The sequence below is a fragment of the Chanodichthys erythropterus genome, chromosome 18, assembly GCF_024489055.1.
Source record: "Chanodichthys erythropterus isolate Z2021 chromosome 18, ASM2448905v1, whole genome shotgun sequence".
NCBI classification, from domain to species: Eukaryota; Metazoa; Chordata; class Actinopteri; order Cypriniformes; family Xenocyprididae; genus Chanodichthys; species Chanodichthys erythropterus.
This window is the reverse complement of record NC_090238.1, coordinates 35,792,104-35,812,345: the sequence shown is the minus strand read 5'-3', so window position 1 is coordinate 35,812,345 and position 20,242 is coordinate 35,792,104. Positions and strand designations below refer to the sequence as shown.

At 37.1% G+C, this 20,242-nt stretch overlaps 1 protein-coding gene across 1 annotated transcript in view; it reads right to left on the bottom strand.

The window, feature by feature from the left end:
- Positions 1-468: 468 nt before the first annotated feature.
- ccdc88c (coiled-coil domain containing 88C) overlaps positions 469-20,242 on the bottom strand; it is a 76,252-nt gene continuing 56,478 nt past the window's right edge. Inside the window, exons 26-30 of the mRNA XM_067366644.1 lie at positions 14,085-14,291; positions 10,251-10,325; positions 10,088-10,156; positions 6,237-6,484; positions 469-3,622 (exon numbers count right to left, since the gene is read on the bottom strand). Of these exons, the coding sequence (XP_067222745.1) occupies positions 2,735-3,622; positions 6,237-6,484; positions 10,088-10,156; positions 10,251-10,325; positions 14,085-14,291 (1,487 nt within the window). The 3' untranslated portion in view covers positions 469-2,734. The remainder of the gene's footprint in view (positions 3,623-6,236; positions 6,485-10,087; positions 10,157-10,250; positions 10,326-14,084; positions 14,292-20,242) is intronic.

The window sequence follows — 20,242 nt, the reverse complement described above, 5'->3', positions numbered from 1 at the left end:
TACTCCTACTCCATATATTATCCCTTATCATATTTCCAAGTATTTACTCTTTAATGTACTCCTTTATGGTTCTTCTTATCGCTATATTCAATAGTTCTTCAAGTGATTCATTGTGACAGGTCATGTTGACACATTTGTGGTTAGATATTGGACGCCTGTCACATACTGCAGAAGCGCTGATGCTTTCAAAATTAGTTGCTCATTTCAACTTGATGTACCTTTGTATGAAAATATATCCGTTTACATTTCTTCAGACATGAGATAATGCACGATTCTATTAAGGGTGTCAAAACAACACCTTTCGTATCTATTTTCATCTATCTCTGACATCTGACCATCACTCTGATCTAGCTGTTACACCAACTATGACATAATGGATAAGTCTGTCCTTTTCTTATTAGACCAAAACATAAGTTTAAGTTGGATGCAAGTTTTCCTATGCTTATGGTATAAAACAGACTGATAGTTTAGCTTTTCTTTGCTCTTTTCGCTTCTCTCATCTCTTCTGCGTCTCCTACGTCTGACTGCTCTTCTCTCATTTCATTCTGCAAATGTCTTAATTTTGTTCCTTCTTTCTCTACTCTGATCTTTACTCTTCATCTATTAGATCCTGGATCTCATTGCCTCAAGTTTTTGCATCTCTTTCTTTCTTTCTTTCTTAAATTTAGCAGTTTGTTTAGGTGTGTATGGCATTATAAGTTATTAAAATGCATACATTTTCTACAATTTTATATTCTTCATATTTGTTTAAACGGCCTTAATTTTGAGCAGCACAATCAAATGTGTTAGGTAGGCCTACTGCTGTTTATACATGTTTCAATTCATTTTGTTCATTTGTATTATTGCACAATAAATATATCAAGCTTTGTAATTTCATGAAATGTGAATAAAATGCATGAATATGAATGCTGACCATTTTGGACACACCAACTCCATACCCCTATGAAATTCACCTACTCTGGGAGTGAATTTCAAAAAAAAAAAAAAAAAAACAGCATGAAAAAATGGCTAGTTTTAAATGTAATCATGTAATATACATTGCAGTAAAAAAAATAAATAAATAAAAAATGCTGCATCCCACATTCTGTGTGCAATCATAATACTGCATGATTTGCTTGGTTACAAAAAAAAAAAAAAATACAAAAAACTTGGACAATTTTTATCTTATTCAAACCAATCACTGGGTGTGTGCTGCATTTGAAACCCAACTTGGGTTATTTTTAACCCATCATTTTTACAGCATAGTTTGTTTTTCTTCATTCAGTATTATTATTATTAGATATTGTTTAAATTTTGATATTTAAATATTTTTTTATAAATTAACTGATCTTTAACGTGTCAGCTTTAACAGCTCATGTACAGTACAATTTACTGAAACCGCCAACTTCAGAGATTGCTTAAAAAAAAAAAAAAGCTTTATTACAAAGAGTTTAGGTTTTGGACATCAGCTTTCTCTAATCAGGCTTCTATCAATCACAATAAACTTTACATTATTAAGTGTAAAAGGTTGTTAGGGCATCTACTCACACCATATCTTACAGGTAATGATCTATGTTCATGTGCAGTAGTGTATAAAAACAGCTGTATATCTAAAATCATGTAACCAGTAGTCGCGCACATTCAAACAGGAAACTATTATATTTACACACCCAGTGTGAATTCTTGCTCCAAATAGATTTCTATGAAGATCCACCATCTCCTAAGTTTGGTGACCAGCTCTTGCCATAGCAGACCATGAGATGATGGTGGTGGTGAAAAGTGATGGCTGACAAGGGAACAATGACATGACCCCGGGAATCCATGGGCTCTTTCACTCCATTCTTTCTGTATACAACATCATCAGACTTAACCATCAACCACGCAAAACAAAAAGCTTGGAAAATTAGACATGCATACACACACACATTAAAACAACCACACAAACAAGTGTCATTTAATTGCCTCAAAGGCATTAATAAATAAACTAATAAAAGAACTTCTAGCCATTGGAACAGATGTGCAGTGTTATAAAATGAGTGTGTCGGATAAACGAAAACCAAAACACCAAACAGCTTCAGTTTCTCTTAAGTACAACCCTAAATGCTTATGTGAAAATTCTTGCAATGTAGATTCCACCTTAAAGCCCATTCCCGAGACATTGTTCCACCTTATATCACAAGGTAGGTGCTTTCTTATCCTCATGTCCGATGGACTTCTCGTTCTGGCTCTGTGTTGTCCTCTTGCCAAGTCTGAGCCAAACCCAGTTCCTACAGCAAATACATGGTCACCCACAAGAAGCAGAATAGAGCAGATTGTTTGGTATGTCAGCAGGGAGCGAGTGAGAGAGAGGCCGCTTCCCGTAATGGGTCCCTGTGAGGCTGTCTTGGTGATGGACCTGCAACTGTCCTGCCCCTCCTAAAGATGGATGCAGTCGCTACTCAGTAATTACACTGGGAGTGGCTCCTCGCACACAGCCCAACGTTTGTTTTCCACAATCAGAATAGAATGTGAACTGGCCTGCCTTGGAGCTGCGGAAATCAATGGCGTTCAATTGTATACGAAGGGGAAAAATACATTCAAGTGCCCCATACATTCGTTTCCAGGTCAGTGTGAACGTGTGCAAGACCCTCAAATGCACCTGGTGCCTTTGAGGCACCTGGAGAAATGGAGAAAAGAAAGACGTGACCAGTCTGCACTAGAGCTGCCTGGGGCTTTTATTTGTTTACTCTGCAGTTTCTTCACCAAGTTCGAGGTCCTACACACAGCCGTACTCATACCACACAGTCTGAGGGTCATTGTTGGGGTCAGGAGAGGCAGGTTTGCTGGTGGGCTGCTCCTTGCTTAAGTTGGCAGTGTCGGTTTTCTTCAGTTGAGGCGACTCTGCCTGTCTTTGTTCCTGAGGTTCCTCTTCCAAATCCTTCAGCCTCAATGCAGATACGGCTCGCACCGGAGTCACCATGGCCACCTCGCCACGGTGGGGGGCTGCTCGGGTTTGAGGAGATCCAGTACGGACCGCTCCTGCCCGGCTACTCCCAACGTACTCCCGTTCAGCCTGCAGCGACGTAGAAGAAGAGTGTATTGGGGGCGGACAAGCCAGGGATAACTCATCTCTTGGTGCAGCAAGGGATAGGCGACGAGGGTCCACGGACAGGTGCCCTGGATCTCCGGGTAGCGGCGAGGATCCAGCCAGCCTAGCAGACATGGGTCTTTCTCTGGCGACTACACCAGACCTCCTCAACACGACGTCACTTTGGCTGGGAGAGCTGGCCTCGGTGCGGTAGCTGTCTGGTCCGTTGGAGCGGAGGAGGTCCGCTGAGGCCAGGCTGAATGTGCGGCTCAGGCTGGTGCTGCCGCCCACACCTCCGCGAGGATTGGACTGCTGCAGAGGTGAGGGCCGTGGTCCCGCTCCTCTGTTAGGAAGGGTTTGCGAATGAGATGGAGGTGCGGAGGTCTCTGTGAGCCGAATGCTGGGTTTGACACTGTGTCCAGGTTTGGGGGGCCGACCATCTACTTCTGATGTAGTCGTCTTAATGGTTGGCGTGACATAATTGGTGGGAGTTTTAGCGCCATCTCGCAGAGGGACAGGCCGAGTAGATCTGGTGAAATAGTCAGTCATCAGATCCTCTCGACTTCCTGTCTGCACCTAAAAGACAGACATATTTTGAATCATTATAAAGCTTTTTGCAAAAAGCCTGTAGTTGCATCCCACTGTTCCCTAAGTTTCAAGATTACAATGGGAATTACATGCAGGGTTCCCACACCTTTTTTTTTAAGCCTAGGACCCCCTCCTCTTGTAAGGGGACTCCCTGAAGGCCCCAATTATACTTCAAGTGAAATCGAAGAACGAACTGATGTGAAGTCATTTAGAATAAAATCAGGCCAAAACGAAGTTCGTTCGGAGTTTGAAAAAGCTTGCTAAAGCGATCCTTCTGGAAAAGTTCGCTACAGCTGGTAAACACCTACTATTGGTCTGTGGCGATTACATAATAGGTAGGTGTGCAACTTTCTTTTACATGGACAAAATTTCCACCTCATTTCTCCTGTTCAGACCATCAAGGTCAGATGTCCGTGAGTGAAAACATAAACATGCTGGAGAGCCGCTTTATAGTAGAAAACGAAGTGGTTCTTCTGATGAAATGAGACACTGACACTGTTTACCATGTTTAATATGGTAAAGCTGCTTGATTTTTAGTGCCATATAAATAAACATTACGCAACTTTACCAGGGGTTCCGAATTGCAGAGCTTGTGCAAAAATATCCACATTGCTATGATCAGATGCGTTTATTAAAAAAATACTTCTCAGTTTTGTTGTGTTTATTTTGGTATTGAGAGGAAAGTGTGCAGCACTTACATATTCATCTAAACACTGCTTGGCGGTGGCATTGGATATTCACTAACAGCAGGTCACTTATTTCGAACTTCATTTTACCCCAAGTGAAGAACGAAAAAGAACTTCGCTGTGAGTATATCGGGGCCTTTACTACAATAGAAAGGCATCTTGAATTTCCTTGTATATTTTCATTGGTGTAAGAATAATATTAACTGCAATATTTCCATTATACTAAAGCATTTTATTAAAATGTAAGAGAAAACTACTAAATAAACTAAAGTTTCGTCTGCTCACCAAGGCTACATTTATTTAATTAAAAATACAGTAAAAACAGTAATATTGTGAAATATTATTACAATTTAAAATAACTGTTTTCTATTTGAATATATTTCACAAAGTAATTTATTCCTGTGATGCAAAGCTGAATTTTCAGCATCGTAACTCCAGTCTTCAGTGTCACATGATCCTTCAGAAATCATTCTAATATGCTGATCTGCTGCTCAAGAAACATTTAATGTGTACAATTGTACAAAATATTTGTGTACAATATTTTTTTCAGGATTATTTGATGAATAGAAAGTTCAAAAGAACAGTGTTTATCTGAAATCTAATCTTTTGTAACATTATAAATGTCTTTACTGCCACTTTTGATTGATTTAATGCATCCTTGCTGAATAAAAGTATTCATTTCTTTAATTTCTTTTCAAAAAAATAAAAATAAAAATTCTTATTGACCCCAAACTTTTGAACGGTAGTGTATAATGCTACAGAAGCTTTGTATTTCAGATAAATGCTGTTCTTTTGAACATTCTATTCATCAAGGAATCCTGAAAAAAAAGTACACAACTGTTTTCAACATTGAAAATAATCATAAATGTTTCTTGAGCAGCAAATCAGCATATTAGAATGATTTCTGAAGGATCATGTGACACTGAAGACGCTGAAGATGCTGAAAATTCAGCTTTGCATCACAGGAATAAATTACTTTGTCAAATATATTTAAATAGTACACAGTTATTTTAAATTGTAATAATATTTCACAATATTACTGTTTTTTACTGTATTTTTAATTAAATAAATGTAGCCTTGGTGAGCAGATGAAACTTCTTTTAAAACCATTAAAAATCTTAGTGGTTCCAAACTTTTGGACTGTACTGTATTTTTTTTACTTTATTAAGTTGATCACCTCAGTTGAATAAAACTAAATAAATTAATTGCTAATTTAATAAAATAACTGCAGTTAAATCAGAGGTTGGTCCATGATGTTTTTTCACTGCGTGAGAAAGCGGACATGTGGCATAAGAACTGTCAACTGAGTCTCACGCTGAATGTGTGAGAGTTGGCAGCACTGTTGCTTCCTAAATTATAAAGTTCAACAACTCTAATAAATACTTTTTGGTTTTTTTGAGGGGAAATTTCCAGATTTGTTCATGACCACGGGAATCCTGTTGCATGCATTTTTCAAATCACATGCAAAAATCATATTGAGATAGACTTTGAGATATGTGTTTCAAATATGATGATCAACCACAGAGAGGCCACTAGCTGCAATGGTGAAGTTTCCGTTATACACATCTCACACAGTCTAATTAGCAAGCAACAATTCATGGTGCAGGGTCAAACAGATCAAATATTAGGCATAATAGATTTAGAAGCATAAATGTCTCTACTGATCATCTTTTGCCATTTTCACTGCATAAATATTCTTGGCAAAAAGAGAAACAGGATATCTGATGTGAGATAATGGACATCCTGCCATGTATGATTCACAACACATTTTAAAAGTCCCCTGCAAACAACTGCAAATTATTCTGATGATGTGTCACTATTTCCCCAAAATGATCATCTTACACCTGGGTTAAAAGGTCAAACCACCAAACAAATAAATCTGCGTTAAAACATTGTTAGTGTTAGTTACAACTTACAGTGGGTGGGGACAGGGCATTACTCTCCTGCAAGAACTCCTCCAGGGTAACCATCTCGCTGCCAGGAGAGGACGGCCGCCGAGAAGTGGGCCGCTGGGAAGAACGTGAAGCAGATGTGGCATCACAGGGAAGGGTGGAGCTACGGGGAATCAGAGACGACTGACTTAGACGTGAACCTTCGTGACCCAGTCCGACGACATCATCGCTGGACAGACTGGCAGATCGGCCCTGCAGACAGTCCAGAGAACCTGGAGAAAGACAGGAAATTAAAACACGAGCTGTACAATTTAAGAGCGTGAGCTTGTAAAAATGTGCACATTAAAAGACGTCATAAACAGTGTTGCTTTATTGTTTTATAATGCTTAATGGGGTGCACTTATAATGTCAGAATGAGTTTTACATTAAAAATTGTCACTATTTAGAAATAAAAGGCATTTTTCCATCCTGATTTTAGCCCTCTGCTGTGATTGTCTGACACCTTTGCCTATGAAATAGCTAAGTATTACCCTCTCGAAAACTTTTAGCATGTTTTTACTGTTATAGTTCTCAAGGTTTACTAATCGTGAAAAGTGTTGATTATAGCATTATATTCAGATCTGTGGCATTAAGTTTGGCGAAAAGTTGCAGTGATGAGCATGTAGTTGATTACAGACATGTTTATGAGAGCATGAAAGCTGTGATCGCGTCATTGTAACTCAATTTCTGCTGGGTGACTGATTTTCAAAATAAACTACAGAGGAGCAGTAATTTATCAATTTGCAACAAGCATATTTTCATTCTCATAAGGCATGTTCAGACCTATATTTTGAAATAGAGATGAACATGAAAAATCAATAAAAAATGGTTGAAACATGTTTGTTTTCATGCCAAAAGTTCAAAAGATAACATCAATTCAATTTTTTGAGAAAAATTTTAATGGTAAAAAAAAAAAAAAAAAACACATTTATGATTGTGGCAGTGATCTATAACCCACATACATGTTGTTTTTATGTTTATTAGCGGCTGAATTCATATCAAATTCTGCCAAACTTCTCAAACTACTTCTATATAGGATGTCTACTTGATAAATTGTATGAAAATGATGGAAATATATGGTTCAGATCGCTCAAACCATATATGGAAATGGAGGCGCCTTTATATGGTCAGTAATGGAGCTTGGTTGTCATCTAGTGAAAAAGTGTGGTACTGCGCCCAAACAAAATCTTACTGAAAGCTCATTTTTTTGAGATATCAACCTGAAATTTGGAACACAAATTTTTCAGATTTTTGGCTTTGATTTCCTTGCAGTTTTAGAGTAAAACTTGTTTTGTAAAATATATATTTTATATAAAATATTATATTTTTACATTTTCATAAACTTATAACTTTTTTTCTGTTTCACTTACATAAGTTATTCACATCTGTGAATAATCTGCCAAATTTCATCTTTAAAATAAGACCAGCTTTATGTCCATACTCCAAAGTACTGAATTACAACCATTTAAGTTTGGATAGTGCATTTTCTTGTCTAAAACAAAAAGTGGGGGTGACAGTTAACAGGTTAAATAACATTATTTTCATCCTACTAAGAAAAACAGTGTGAAGTTGAGCGTTTAGTCACTGGTTTGATTTACTGACACACAGACAAAGAACATCTGACAGTACATGAATCATTAATATCAGATCAGGCATTAGAATCAACACAATTAATGTTGTCCCACAACCCAGGTGACAAACATCAGGCTGATGTAATAGTGGTGCATGGATGATGTCAGAACCCTGAAGACTAAATTGGCAGTGGTTCTTCAAGAATTTTCTGGGGTTTTTTTTCGTTGTTGTTGTTTTTTTCAATTTAAGAATAAAGATCTGTGTTCTAACACTATAGTATGGGGAACATTTCCCTTCCCTAGTGCTTATATTAAAGCACACATTAACACTCTGATGTCTGAAACCGCGCCGGCGCGTTTTGCAGGTTTTTTTTCACATTGCAGCAAAACAGACTTAAAATACTCCATTTTTTGTCATAGAGACATAAGTAATATATCAATTGAAACTATAGAATGTCTTCTTTTATTTGTATACACTCAGAGTAAAAACAAAATGTTGTGCTTTTTGTAAAATAAAGAAAACTAACATGATGCGTGATTTCTCCTCTCCCTCTGAACGAAGTCCAATCTGATAGTTCTCAGAAAATTAACTGCAACTTAGTGAATACTAATCACAGAAAAATGACATGTCTAAAACTTATGTCTAAAAAAACGTTAAGATGTCAGGTTTTAAATCATGTAAGTCAAATCGAAAACAAACATTCTGTGTTTATGTAATCTGTATGAAAAGAGAGCCATGTCAGAAATCCGTGATTCAGCTCATTATCCGCTAATGCCTTAATCTGCATGATCATATTCCAGCTACCAACTGCCATGACCCTTACCAACTATTAATAAGCAGTAAATAAAGAGTTAAGAGAGACAAAAGTCATAGTGAATAGTGACTGTGTTCCCCTTACTAAAGTGTTAACATCTGTGTAAAACATAACTTGACAATACTTTGATGCTCTACAATATAAACTTCACACACACATTCACACCCCAAACAGTCTTATCTAGTTACCATCTAGTTTAAAAAATAAACGTAACTGCTTCAGTATTCACACTTTCTGTATGAGTGTGTGTAATTTACTGCTGTAGGGCTTTTTCTTTACACTTTGCAGGGAAATTAAATGTAATTTGGTGTTTATTTATTTATGCTATGCCAGCAACAAGGCTATTTTCATGGCAAAAACAAAATAAGCAACAAAATTCATACAATTATCATAAAACTATATAAGACGTTTTGGTAACACTATAGTATAGGGAACACATACTCACTATTAACTACAACTTTTCCATCAATAAACTCCTAATTTACTGCTTATTAATAGTTAGTAAGTTAAGTTTAGGTATTGGTAGGATTAAGAATGCAGAATAAAGCATTAATATGTGCTTTATAAGTACTAATAGTAAAAAACATTGTTCTTTTACTAGGACTTATTTCGTGTAACTTATTTCCTTTGCATTTATCCTATTCCATCTGCCACACATTATTAATATAGGAGTTTATTACTGGTCTGAGATCAGAGGGTGGAATTTGACACTCTGAAATATTCAAGTTGAGAGTGTGAGAGGCTTTGTGATGCTGCCGCTAATGTATTCTGCACATTTTGTGGTTTATGCGGTACTATGGGTGGTTATTAGAGATTGCTAGGTCTTTGCTTTCTCAGATTTAACTCAGAAGAGGCCCACATCCGCCTATCTGGTATTCTGGTCTGTAGATTTTGCTTCAATGCAAGTCTATTGGATTTTTCTGCCTAGTAAATCATCCACCAAACGAAAGTCTGTAACATTTTACTGTAAATTTATATCTGGGAATTCTGAGAAAAACAGTCAGAATTGTGAGATAAAAAGTTGCAATAAACTTTTTTAATTTTTATTTTATGATAGAAACACGCTTCCATAATTAACTGAATAACCATTTGATTAAATAATTGAATTTTTTATTTATAATTAAATAACACTTACTCGACAACAGAGCTGCTTCTGGACATTAATTTATGTCTGATAGACATGCAAATGTTCTTTGTTTCAACCTGAGAAACAATTAGTGTCTCAATAGTTCTTAAAAGATAAAAGTGTGCGGGGGCGGCATTTTCCATCGCGGCTAATGAAGTGACTGTGCATGCATATGTACATGCACACACACACACACACACACACACACACACACACACACACACACACACACACACACACACACACACACACACACACACACACACACACACACACACACACACACACACACACACACACACACACACACACACACACACACACCTTTGGAACTGATGGGGGAATTGCTGCTGGAGGTGTTGCGGCTGAATTCGGCAGAACTGGGCCGGTGGCCTGTAAAGGAGGGCATCCATCACATACCGAATAAGCACAGGAAATAAACAGAGGCTGTAGAGGCAACATATATTGATTTAGTTAATTCTCTTACCTGTGTTTCCATGGACACTGCTGCCAAAGCCAGCATCTGGGGAATGATGGCGCAAGTCCTCCTCTGAGACCAACCCTGAAAGTATGAGAGTGCAGCCCATTGAATATATCTGCGTATGTACCATACATTTGAATTAAAGATGCTCTCGTAAGAACAGTGTCATTATGGGACATGATTAATCTGCAGTCTTCCTGTGTGCGTTTGTATGAACATGACTGCTTGTTTACGCAGTGCAGTGGATATCTGAGAAAGCTTCAAGCGCTTGAAAATAAACATTGGTTTAGAGTGAACGCTCCGTTATTACGCTGACAGTGACTTGATGAAATGAGCTTCAGGCTTTTTGGCTGGGAGGTGAGAGTCACAAAGAGGGTCAGCGGTGTTTAAAGCTGAAGCCCCCATGTGTACGTCGTGGCACATTACACAATGTAAACTCGCTAATGACTAAATAAACTAATGCAGCATGAAATACAACAAAACCTCTTAACAGAAACTTCAACGACTGAACTTAAATATGGAAGAAGCCTGGAAATCATTTTAAAAATGTAGGTAGCTTGACACCACCATGGTGTGGTATTGATTACCACAGAAAAAAAAAATATTTCCACTCATCTCTCAATCTGAAAAATGACTGAAACTGAAAACAATGATTCATCTACCTAGAAAAGTGGTTCCACTTCAAAAGGACGATTTACTGAAGACTTTACAGTTGAAAAAACAAACTTTTACTGAAGAATTCAAAGTACTTCAACAAAAATAATAAGCTTCATGTTTTTAAACTCGTGTATATTGTACACTATTGTACAAGTTTGGGGTCAATAAAAAATTGTTTTTGGAAAGAAATTAGTACTTTTATTCAGCAAGGACACATTTAAATTGATTAAAAGTGACAGTAAAGGCATTAATAATGTTACGTAAGATTTTTCTTTCTTCAAATAAATGCTATTTTTAAAAAAACTTTCTATTCATTAAAGAATCCTAAAAAAAAAATGTATTGTAGTTTCAACCAAAAATATTAAGCAGCACAACATTGATAATAATAATAAATGTTTTTTTTTTGAGCAGCAAATCATCATATTAGAATGAATTCTGAAGGATCATGTGACACTGAAGACTGGAGTAATGATGCTGAAAATTCAGCTCCATCTCAGAAATAAAGTGCCTTTCAGATATTTCAAAATATTTCACAAATTTACAAAAATTAATGAAATTAATACAGCCTTGGTGAGCATAAGAAACTTACAAAAATATTAACAACCCCAAGCTTTTGAACCTTAGAGGTTTAGTTCACCCAAAAATGAAAATGCTGTCATTAATGACTCACCCTCATGTCGTTCCACACCTGTAAGACCTTCATTCATCTTCAGAACACAAATTAAGATATTTTTGATTAAATCCGATGGCTCAGTGAGGCCTTCATTGACAGCAAGATAATTAACACTTTCAGATGCCCAGAAGGCCACTAAAGACATATTTAAAACAGATCATGTGACTACAGTGGTTCAACCTTAATGTTATGAAGCGATGAGAATTTTTTTTGTGCACCAGAAAAACAAAATAACGACTTTATTCAACAATATCTAGCGATTTCAAAACACTGCTTCATGAAGCTTCAAAGCTTTATGATTCTTGTTTCAAATCAGTGGTTCAGAGCGTGTATCAAACTGCCAAAGTCACGCCACCAGAGTGGTGAACCACTGAAATTTCGAAACACTTATGACTTTGGCAGTTTGATACACGCTCTGAACCACTGATTTGAAACAAGAATCATAAAGCTTTGAAGCTTCATGAAGCAGTGTTTTGAATCACTAGATATTGTTGTTATTTTGCTTTTTTGGTGCACAAAAAGTATTCTCATCGCTTCATAAAATAAAGGTTGAACCACTGTAGTCACATGATCTGTTTTAAAGGGGTGGTTGCATGCGATTTCACTTTTTTAACTTTAGTTAGTGTGTAATGTTGCTGCTTGAGCATAAACAGTATCTGCAAAGTTGCAGCGCTGAAAGTTCAATGCAAACAGAGATATTGTCTTTTAAAGTTATGGCAGTTTATTGCCTACAAAAACAGCTGGTTTGGACTACAACGAGCTTCTTCCCAGGTTGGTGACATCATAAACCCTTGCTATTAACATAAACGCTGCCCCCGGGAACACGCAACAAAGTGGGCGAGGCCATGTGGCGCAGCATAATGAAAGCGGAAAAGTTGTTTACACCGAATGCGAGCTGCGCTGCACGACGTGTCTAAAGATATAGAACCCATTATTATCTGTGATATTTTCTACACTGGATGCGGCGCTGAAGACAGCTTCCTGAATCTACACGAGTTCAGTGCTGGATTTACACAAAAGCTTTTACTGAAAGATGAAGCAGTTCCTACTTCAAAAGCAGAAGCTGCTGTTCATTGGCTTCAAACTGTAAGTACGTTTTATTGTTTGTACATGTCTTTTAAACGTAATGTTATAGTTCTGTTGCTATTTTTAATGCATCTAGGACATATACAAAGAGCAACTCATTTTTGCTCGCCAGTTAGCTAAGTTCTAGTGCAACAAACAACAACAAATGTCTCTGTTCATAGACAAACAGTTGTTCATGCTATAAATTAAACGCTACCTTTACAAAAATGCGACTACTCAGTCATGTATTCTGCTACAGTAAAGCTTTAATCAGGATAAAACTAAGTTATATTGAAAGCTAACAAACAGCAGTGACAGCTTATCTAAACACTTTGACACAAATACTAAATGAAATACCATTCTTAAACGTCCTTTAAAAGCCGCGATTGGAGAGGTTCTGCCTGACCCTCTTCGTCTGGGTCTGATTTGGCTCAATTTGATACAGCAATATAGATGCCATTATTTACTTTCCACCTAAGCGCGTAATAACGCACGGTAAGGGGCATGTCGTTTCCGGACCCTTCAGCGAAACCAATCTGAGCACATTGCGTATTTCGGAGGGAGTGGCTTCAGAGAAGCAGGAAGTCAAACGAGCCGTTCATATGACAGTGGAAACAGAGGTGTAGAATTAAGATAAAATATATGAAAAAAAAAACGGAGCATTAAGACATGTTAAACTGTGCCCCCAAAACACAATCAAGCCTAGAAAAAAAACATGTAACCACCCCTTTAAAGATGTCTTTAGTAGCTTTCTGGACATTGAAAGTGTTAATTATCTGTCAATGCAGGCCTCACTGAGCAATCAGATTTTATCAAAAATATCTTAATTTGTGTTCTGTAGAAGAATGAAGGTCTTACGGGTGTGGAACGACATGAGGGTGAGTAATTAATGACAGAATTTTCATTTTTGGGTGAACTAACCCTTTAATACATTCCAGGAGAGTATATGCAGTAGTATAATTGTATTGTATATACAGGGTATATTTTTTAAAATCATCCTTTTGAAATGAGACTATTTTCATATTACGAACAACAGATACTGCTAAAGCTTAAAGGAAAAGTTCACCCAAAAATGAAAATTCTGTCATTGTTTACTCTTCCTCAAATCATTCCAAACCTGTATGAGTTTCTTTCTTCTGTTGAACAAAACAGAAGATATTTTAAAGAATGCTGTTGATGGTAGCCATTGACTTCCATATTGGGTGAAAAAAAACATTCTTTCAAATATCTTCTTTTGTGTTCAACAGAAGAAAGAAATGGGTTCAGAACGACATGAAAGTGAGTAAATGATGACAGAATTTTCATTTTTGGGTGAACTAACCCTTTCAGAGTATAAAATCATCAGTGTCTCTAAGGATGAGTAAATTTACTACCGTACATGACAGAATGAACATGGTCTGTCATTTGAGGCCGCTGACATGTACTAATCGGCATAATTTTGTTACCCTTTGGCCTGCGTCCCGGCCGCAAGCTGGAAGAGGACGTGAAGCCTGGTGCATTATGGGAGTTGCGGCTCAGTGGTGTTGAACAGGTGGCTCCTGGCTCTCTGCCCCTCCAGCGGATCAGTTCCTCGTACCCGTTCATGCCCTCACTACTGCCCCCTACTGAGTGATAGCCCTCTCTGCCTCTGGAGCCTCCGCTGTCGTTCAACACTTCACCAAAAAAAACAAAAAAACAAGAGAAAAGGTCAGTATCTGTGAGCGAACACAGGGCATGTGCGGTGCAAGCGCTGCTGCTGGGCTCCAGTGACGCTGCAGGCAGCTGTGTAGGAGGTGTTGGGGCAAAAGCACAAGCATGTGTTAGTAAAGTGAAAGAAAACACTCAAGCACAACACAGATGGGCTTTCCATACACTTAGATACAGTTAAAGGAATGTTCCAGGGTCCAATACACGTCAAGCTCTATCAGTACTAATGGTTTGCACAGAATATAATCTTCATGGGTTCCACAGTTTGTAAAAACAAACTAAATTTGCATGTATAGCTATACTCACACAATGGCCATCTATTGTTATTAATTGAGTCTTATTTAAGTGATTTATTATTTGAGCTGTAAAATTGTATTCTAAATCCAAAGGTTTCTGCACTCATTAGCTTTACATGATCATGATCAAGAGTTGAAAGATTGTATTTGTATTGTAACTTCAAAAGAAAAGGATGGCGAGCGATTCTACCATATCAAAGTCTTGTGTCTACACAGTACTGTAGCACATTTCAGCTTGCATTCTGATGCAATGTCTTGACCCACAGACTTCCAAGCTAAGTGGATTACTGTAAACATAATTTTTGTTTGCTTTTACATACTGACGAACAAGTCAAATTCATTTTTTGATAAACTGACAGCATGCCACAGATGTTAACTTTTATTTAACCCCAAAATTCCTTTAAGCTTCACTGCTGTGACCAAACTAAAACACCAGCTGAAAAACGCTGGTGCTGCATGACATTCTCTTTATTAGAGTTATTCGGATCCCTTATGTGACAAGGAGAAATTCGTTTTTATATCTGCCTAGAACATCATAATAGTAGTTGTACATACTTTTCTGGCTTTTAATGACTTGTTGCAAGCAAGACTCAAACATGCATTATCTGTATGAGCACCAAGGCTCTATTTTTCAAAGTGAATGTGCTAAGCAATAAACTAGAGTTCTATGTAAATCTGAATAATGTTTTTGGCATTTTTACCACTCATAATGATAAAAATGAGATCGGAAATGTCGCAAGCCAGACTCAAACATGCATTGTCTATTTAAGCACAATGGCTCAATGTTTCAAAGTGCATGCACTAAGTTACAGATCCAAGTAATTCTAGATACATTTTTTACATCAATGGGCCAGAGTACATGTGCTAACCACAAGGCTACTGCTTACAGTATTTCTAAGTCATTTTTGGCCATTTTTACCACTCATAATGATAAAAATTATATTGGAAATGTCGCAAGCCAGACTCAAACATGCATTGTCTGTATGAGCACCATGGATCTATTTTTCAGAATGCATGTGCCAAGCGATAAACTAAAGTTCTATGTAATTCTGCATAATGTTTTTGGCATTTTTACCACTTTAAATGACATGAATGAGATGTGAAATGTTGCAAGCCAGAATCAAACATGCAGTGTCTATTTAAGCACAATGGCTCAGTGTTTGAAAGTGCATGCAGTAAGCACTAAGCTACAGATCAAAGTAATTCTAGATACATTTTTGGCCTTTTTACCACATTTAATGTTAAAAATGAGATTTGAAATGTTGCGAGCCAGACTCAAACATGCATTGTCTATTTAAGCACAACGGCCCAATGTTTCAAAGTGCATGCACTAAGCACTAAGTTACAGATCCAAGTAATTCTAGATACATTTTTACATCAATGGGCCAGAGTACATGTGCTAACCACAAGGCTACTGCTTACAGTATTTCTAAGTTATTTTTTGGCATTTGTACCACTCATAATGATAAAAATGATATTGGAAATGTCGCAAGCCAGACATAAACATGCATTTTCCATTTAAGCACCATGGCTCAATGTATTAGAGAGCATGTGATAACTTCCATGATTCTGAGTAAATCTACATAATTTCTAGTTGTTTTTTCACAACAAATAATGACAAAAACTGGATGGCACGGGGAAATGCAAAAATAGACCAAACACAGAAATGAAGGTTGTGTACATCCGTTTCACACCAGTCACAGGATGAAAAGACGTTGAGGTTTTCCTGCTCTACGATACACAGATCTTGTCACACGTCTCGTATCTCTGTCTTCAGTTGTTCTAATTTGCTTAATACATGAATCATGAAACATAAATCTTATTATTTTATTCTTAATGACGCAGATGTACAATCACCTATTGCTTATGGGGAAATACCGACACATTCGCACCCCCACAAGAAAGGCTTTAATAAGTGATGTGCCCTGCACAAAAAGGCCAAGGTATAAATCAATGCACCTTTGCCAGGTCTGTCTGATTTGCATGTAAACCTTCCACATATAAATGGGACAGTCGCATACACATGCACATGACTCACAGTAGACGTACAGAGGAAGATGTTAAACAAAAAAAGGGGGGACACACTTGCTGGATGGTGGATATAATATAAATATTGCAGGCCATTTTTGAGCAAACCTTAAGCAATGCAAGTTCACATGCCACACAAAGCACACAGTGTAAATCCTTCTTTCAGCTAGGAGTATCTGATGAAGTTGCCCTCCTCCAATCTCTCTCTGTATGCACACACTTAGTTTGATTACTATTGATTTGTGCAGGGTTCCCACTCTCTCATTAACACCAGATTCAAGGACTTCTTAAAGCACCTTTTATTTTATATGAAGCACAAAAAAGACAATATAAAGGTAGCTTTGTTACTGCCAATCAGGACAGTATCAAAGACCTGCTGTACCCATATCTATCATTACTGCAGTAAAATTAAGGTACATACTGACAACTAAAATGACATTTAAGGGGTATATGATGTTTTTAAGACAATATTATATACATGAATTTTGCAATTAGGCCTAAATGAAGTTATATGGATATGGTATTTGTAAGGCATTTAAAAATATTTAAAGTTATTTATTAATCACCCACAATTTCAATCTCTGCCAGTAGATGGCATTTATGGAACAGCAGAAATATATTGGTTTCCTTTTTTTGGCCGTTCATTTACACGACAACACTATTTTGGTGGCCTGAAAACGCAATCATAAGGATCATTCGGATCCCTTATATGACAAGGAGAAAGTAGTTTTTATAACTGCTTAGAACATCATAATAGTAGTTGTACATACTTTTTTGGCTTTTAATGACTTGTTGCAAGCAAGACTCAAACATGCATTGTCTGTATGAGCACCAAGGCTCTATTTTTCAAAGTGAATGTGCTAAGCAATAAACTACAGTTCTATGTAATTCTGCATAATGTTTTTGGCATTTTTACCACTCATAATGATAAAAATGAGATCGGAAATGTTGCAAGCCAGAATCAAACATGCATTGTCTATTTAAGCACAATGGCTCAGTGTTTGAAAGTGCATGCAGTAAGCACTAAGCTACAGATCAAAGTAATTCTAGATACATTTTTGGCCTTTTTACCACATTTAATGTTAAAAATGAGATTTGAAATGTTGCAAGCCAGACTCAAACATGCATTGTCTATTTAAGCACAACGGCTCAATGTTTCAAAGTGCATGCACTAAGTTACAGATCCAAGTAATTCTAGATACATTTTTACATCAATGGGCCAGAGTACATGTGCTAACCACAAGGCTACTGCTTACAGTATTTCTAAGTCATTTTTTGGCATTTGTACCACTCATAATGATAAAAATGATATTGGAAATGTCGCAAGCCAGACACAAACATGCATTTTCCATATAAGCACCATGGCTCAATGTATTAGAGAGCATGTGATAACTTCCATGATTCTGAGTAAATCTAGATAATTTCTAGGTGTTTTTTTACAAACTTTTGAAAATGGGTTTCAAAGCGCAAGTTCTTGAAACAGTCTCTGTGTAAACAACCAAAACGTGAATCTGTGAAAACGATGCCGTCATGCACATGCGCATTACATATCTATAGTGTTTCATCGCCATCTAATGGCCCGTTCTTAGCCGTTTTCAAGGATTCATATGAACGGGGATCGTTTTGACAATGGTGTCATCTATATTCATAGGAAAAACTGATGCTTTTAACTAAAAAACTCAGTTTTAAGCATATCGGTGTCGTGTAAACGTACCCTGAAATTCAAGTACTTTCAAGAAGCGTGGGAACCCTGTTGGCTGTGGTCTGTGGTCACCTTACCTACCTTATTGAGTGCTAGAAATATCACACACACACACACACACACACACACACACACACACACACACACACACACACACACACACACACACACACTTCTCATGGCAAGCGCAAAGCGGGCTGCATTTTGCTCCACTTAATGCACATTACTTACTGCAGGGTGGCATTCAGAGTCCCGCAGCCCAGTCCCAGAGCCCCCCAGAGCATTTATATGAGTTTTTAAGGTGTGTGTTGTGCGTATTCATGTGTGTTTCTTCATCTTGACTGAGTACTGTGAGCCTGTGATGGGAAGGCCGATAGGAAAACTGATAAATGTTTATTTCTTTAGCGTGTAGCTCGGAGTGTTCATTGGCTGGTTTTAGTGCCTGATAAGTGTAGCTTGATGCTTTTAAAAAAAATGTGACTAATGATAGATTGGAAGAGTAATGATCGGGTAAGCAGTTGTTATGGTGACCGTGATGATGATGATGGAAAGGATGAAGTGTTAGAAATGGCCGATATGCGAAAAAGGCTCGCAGGGGGGGCAGGGGACGATGTTGTCAGATGAGGACCAGAAGCGTAGGCGTCTGGTAATGGATTGGCGAGATGGTGACGTCCCTGGAATGCGCATTTTCTCCTGGCTCTTGCTCCTGAGAAAGTGGAAACGCTTCGCTGCTGGAGGGGCTGGAGTGTGTGAGGGTTAATGCACAGACAGATACATAGACAGGGAGAGAGACAGGGGTCAGTGGAAAAGAAGAAATGATGATTCAGAGATTAAAACATTTATGATTCATGAAGAATGAAGCCCCCAAGGTTACTTTTGAAGATTATTTTGGCCATGCAATATAGCATGAAACTTGGGAAAGTATTATTGCTTGGAAAGCTGAGAAATGATAGACTGAAAATGGAAATTTACAATAGGATTATTTCATTGAGTGGACGCCAAGAGGGAAATGAGTTTGTAATACAGTAACCCTGGAGAAAAAAAAGTTGTCGCATGGCGCCCCCTAGTGGAAAAATCAGATTAGCGGCATACTAAATACTAGTTTACTGCAACTAAAAATTGTTTGAATGAAAGTGTCCCATCTTTTTTGAGCTTGTGCACACCTGAGTATGTTTAGTTTGTTGGTTGGTGTTAAATCTGTTTTCTGAACTCCAAGATCCCAAAGTTAAAAGGAGCATCTGGAGTATGATTCATATGGAAGCAATTTTCTAATTTGCCATCACTTTCACTACTGATGATGCCACTTGTCTCTTATAGTAAAATGTAAGTCTACATGAAAAAATATGCAGTTTTTAGGGGTGTAATTGTACACAAAAGTCCCAGGTTGGTACGGTCACATAAAATTGCTTCTTTTTTCTTCTAACAGTGGTTTATTGAACAAATTCTGTCTTACTTTTTAAATAAATTCAATTAGAATTAACATTTTCTTAAGAATAAAAAAAAAAACTCTATCTCAGCTAATGCTGTAAGCTATATCCAGGGAGCCCTTTCTTACACATTACTATTATATTAAAAGTTACAATTTACAACAGAGACCAAACTATTAAATTCAGTTGCTATTTTAGATATAATAATCAACACTCAAATAATAAAAAAAAAAAAAAATACATAAGGCAGGTTTTCATTAACTTCTAAATCTAATTATAAAATTATTACTCCAATTCATTTTTGAACTATATATATTTTTTTACACATTTACTGTCATAACCTGTTTTCAGGACAAATGTATTTAAACATATATTAAATAAATATAATAAATATATCTAATAACATTTGAATATATACAGTACAGCCCAAAAGTTTTTAAAAGAAGTTTCGTCTGCTCACCAAG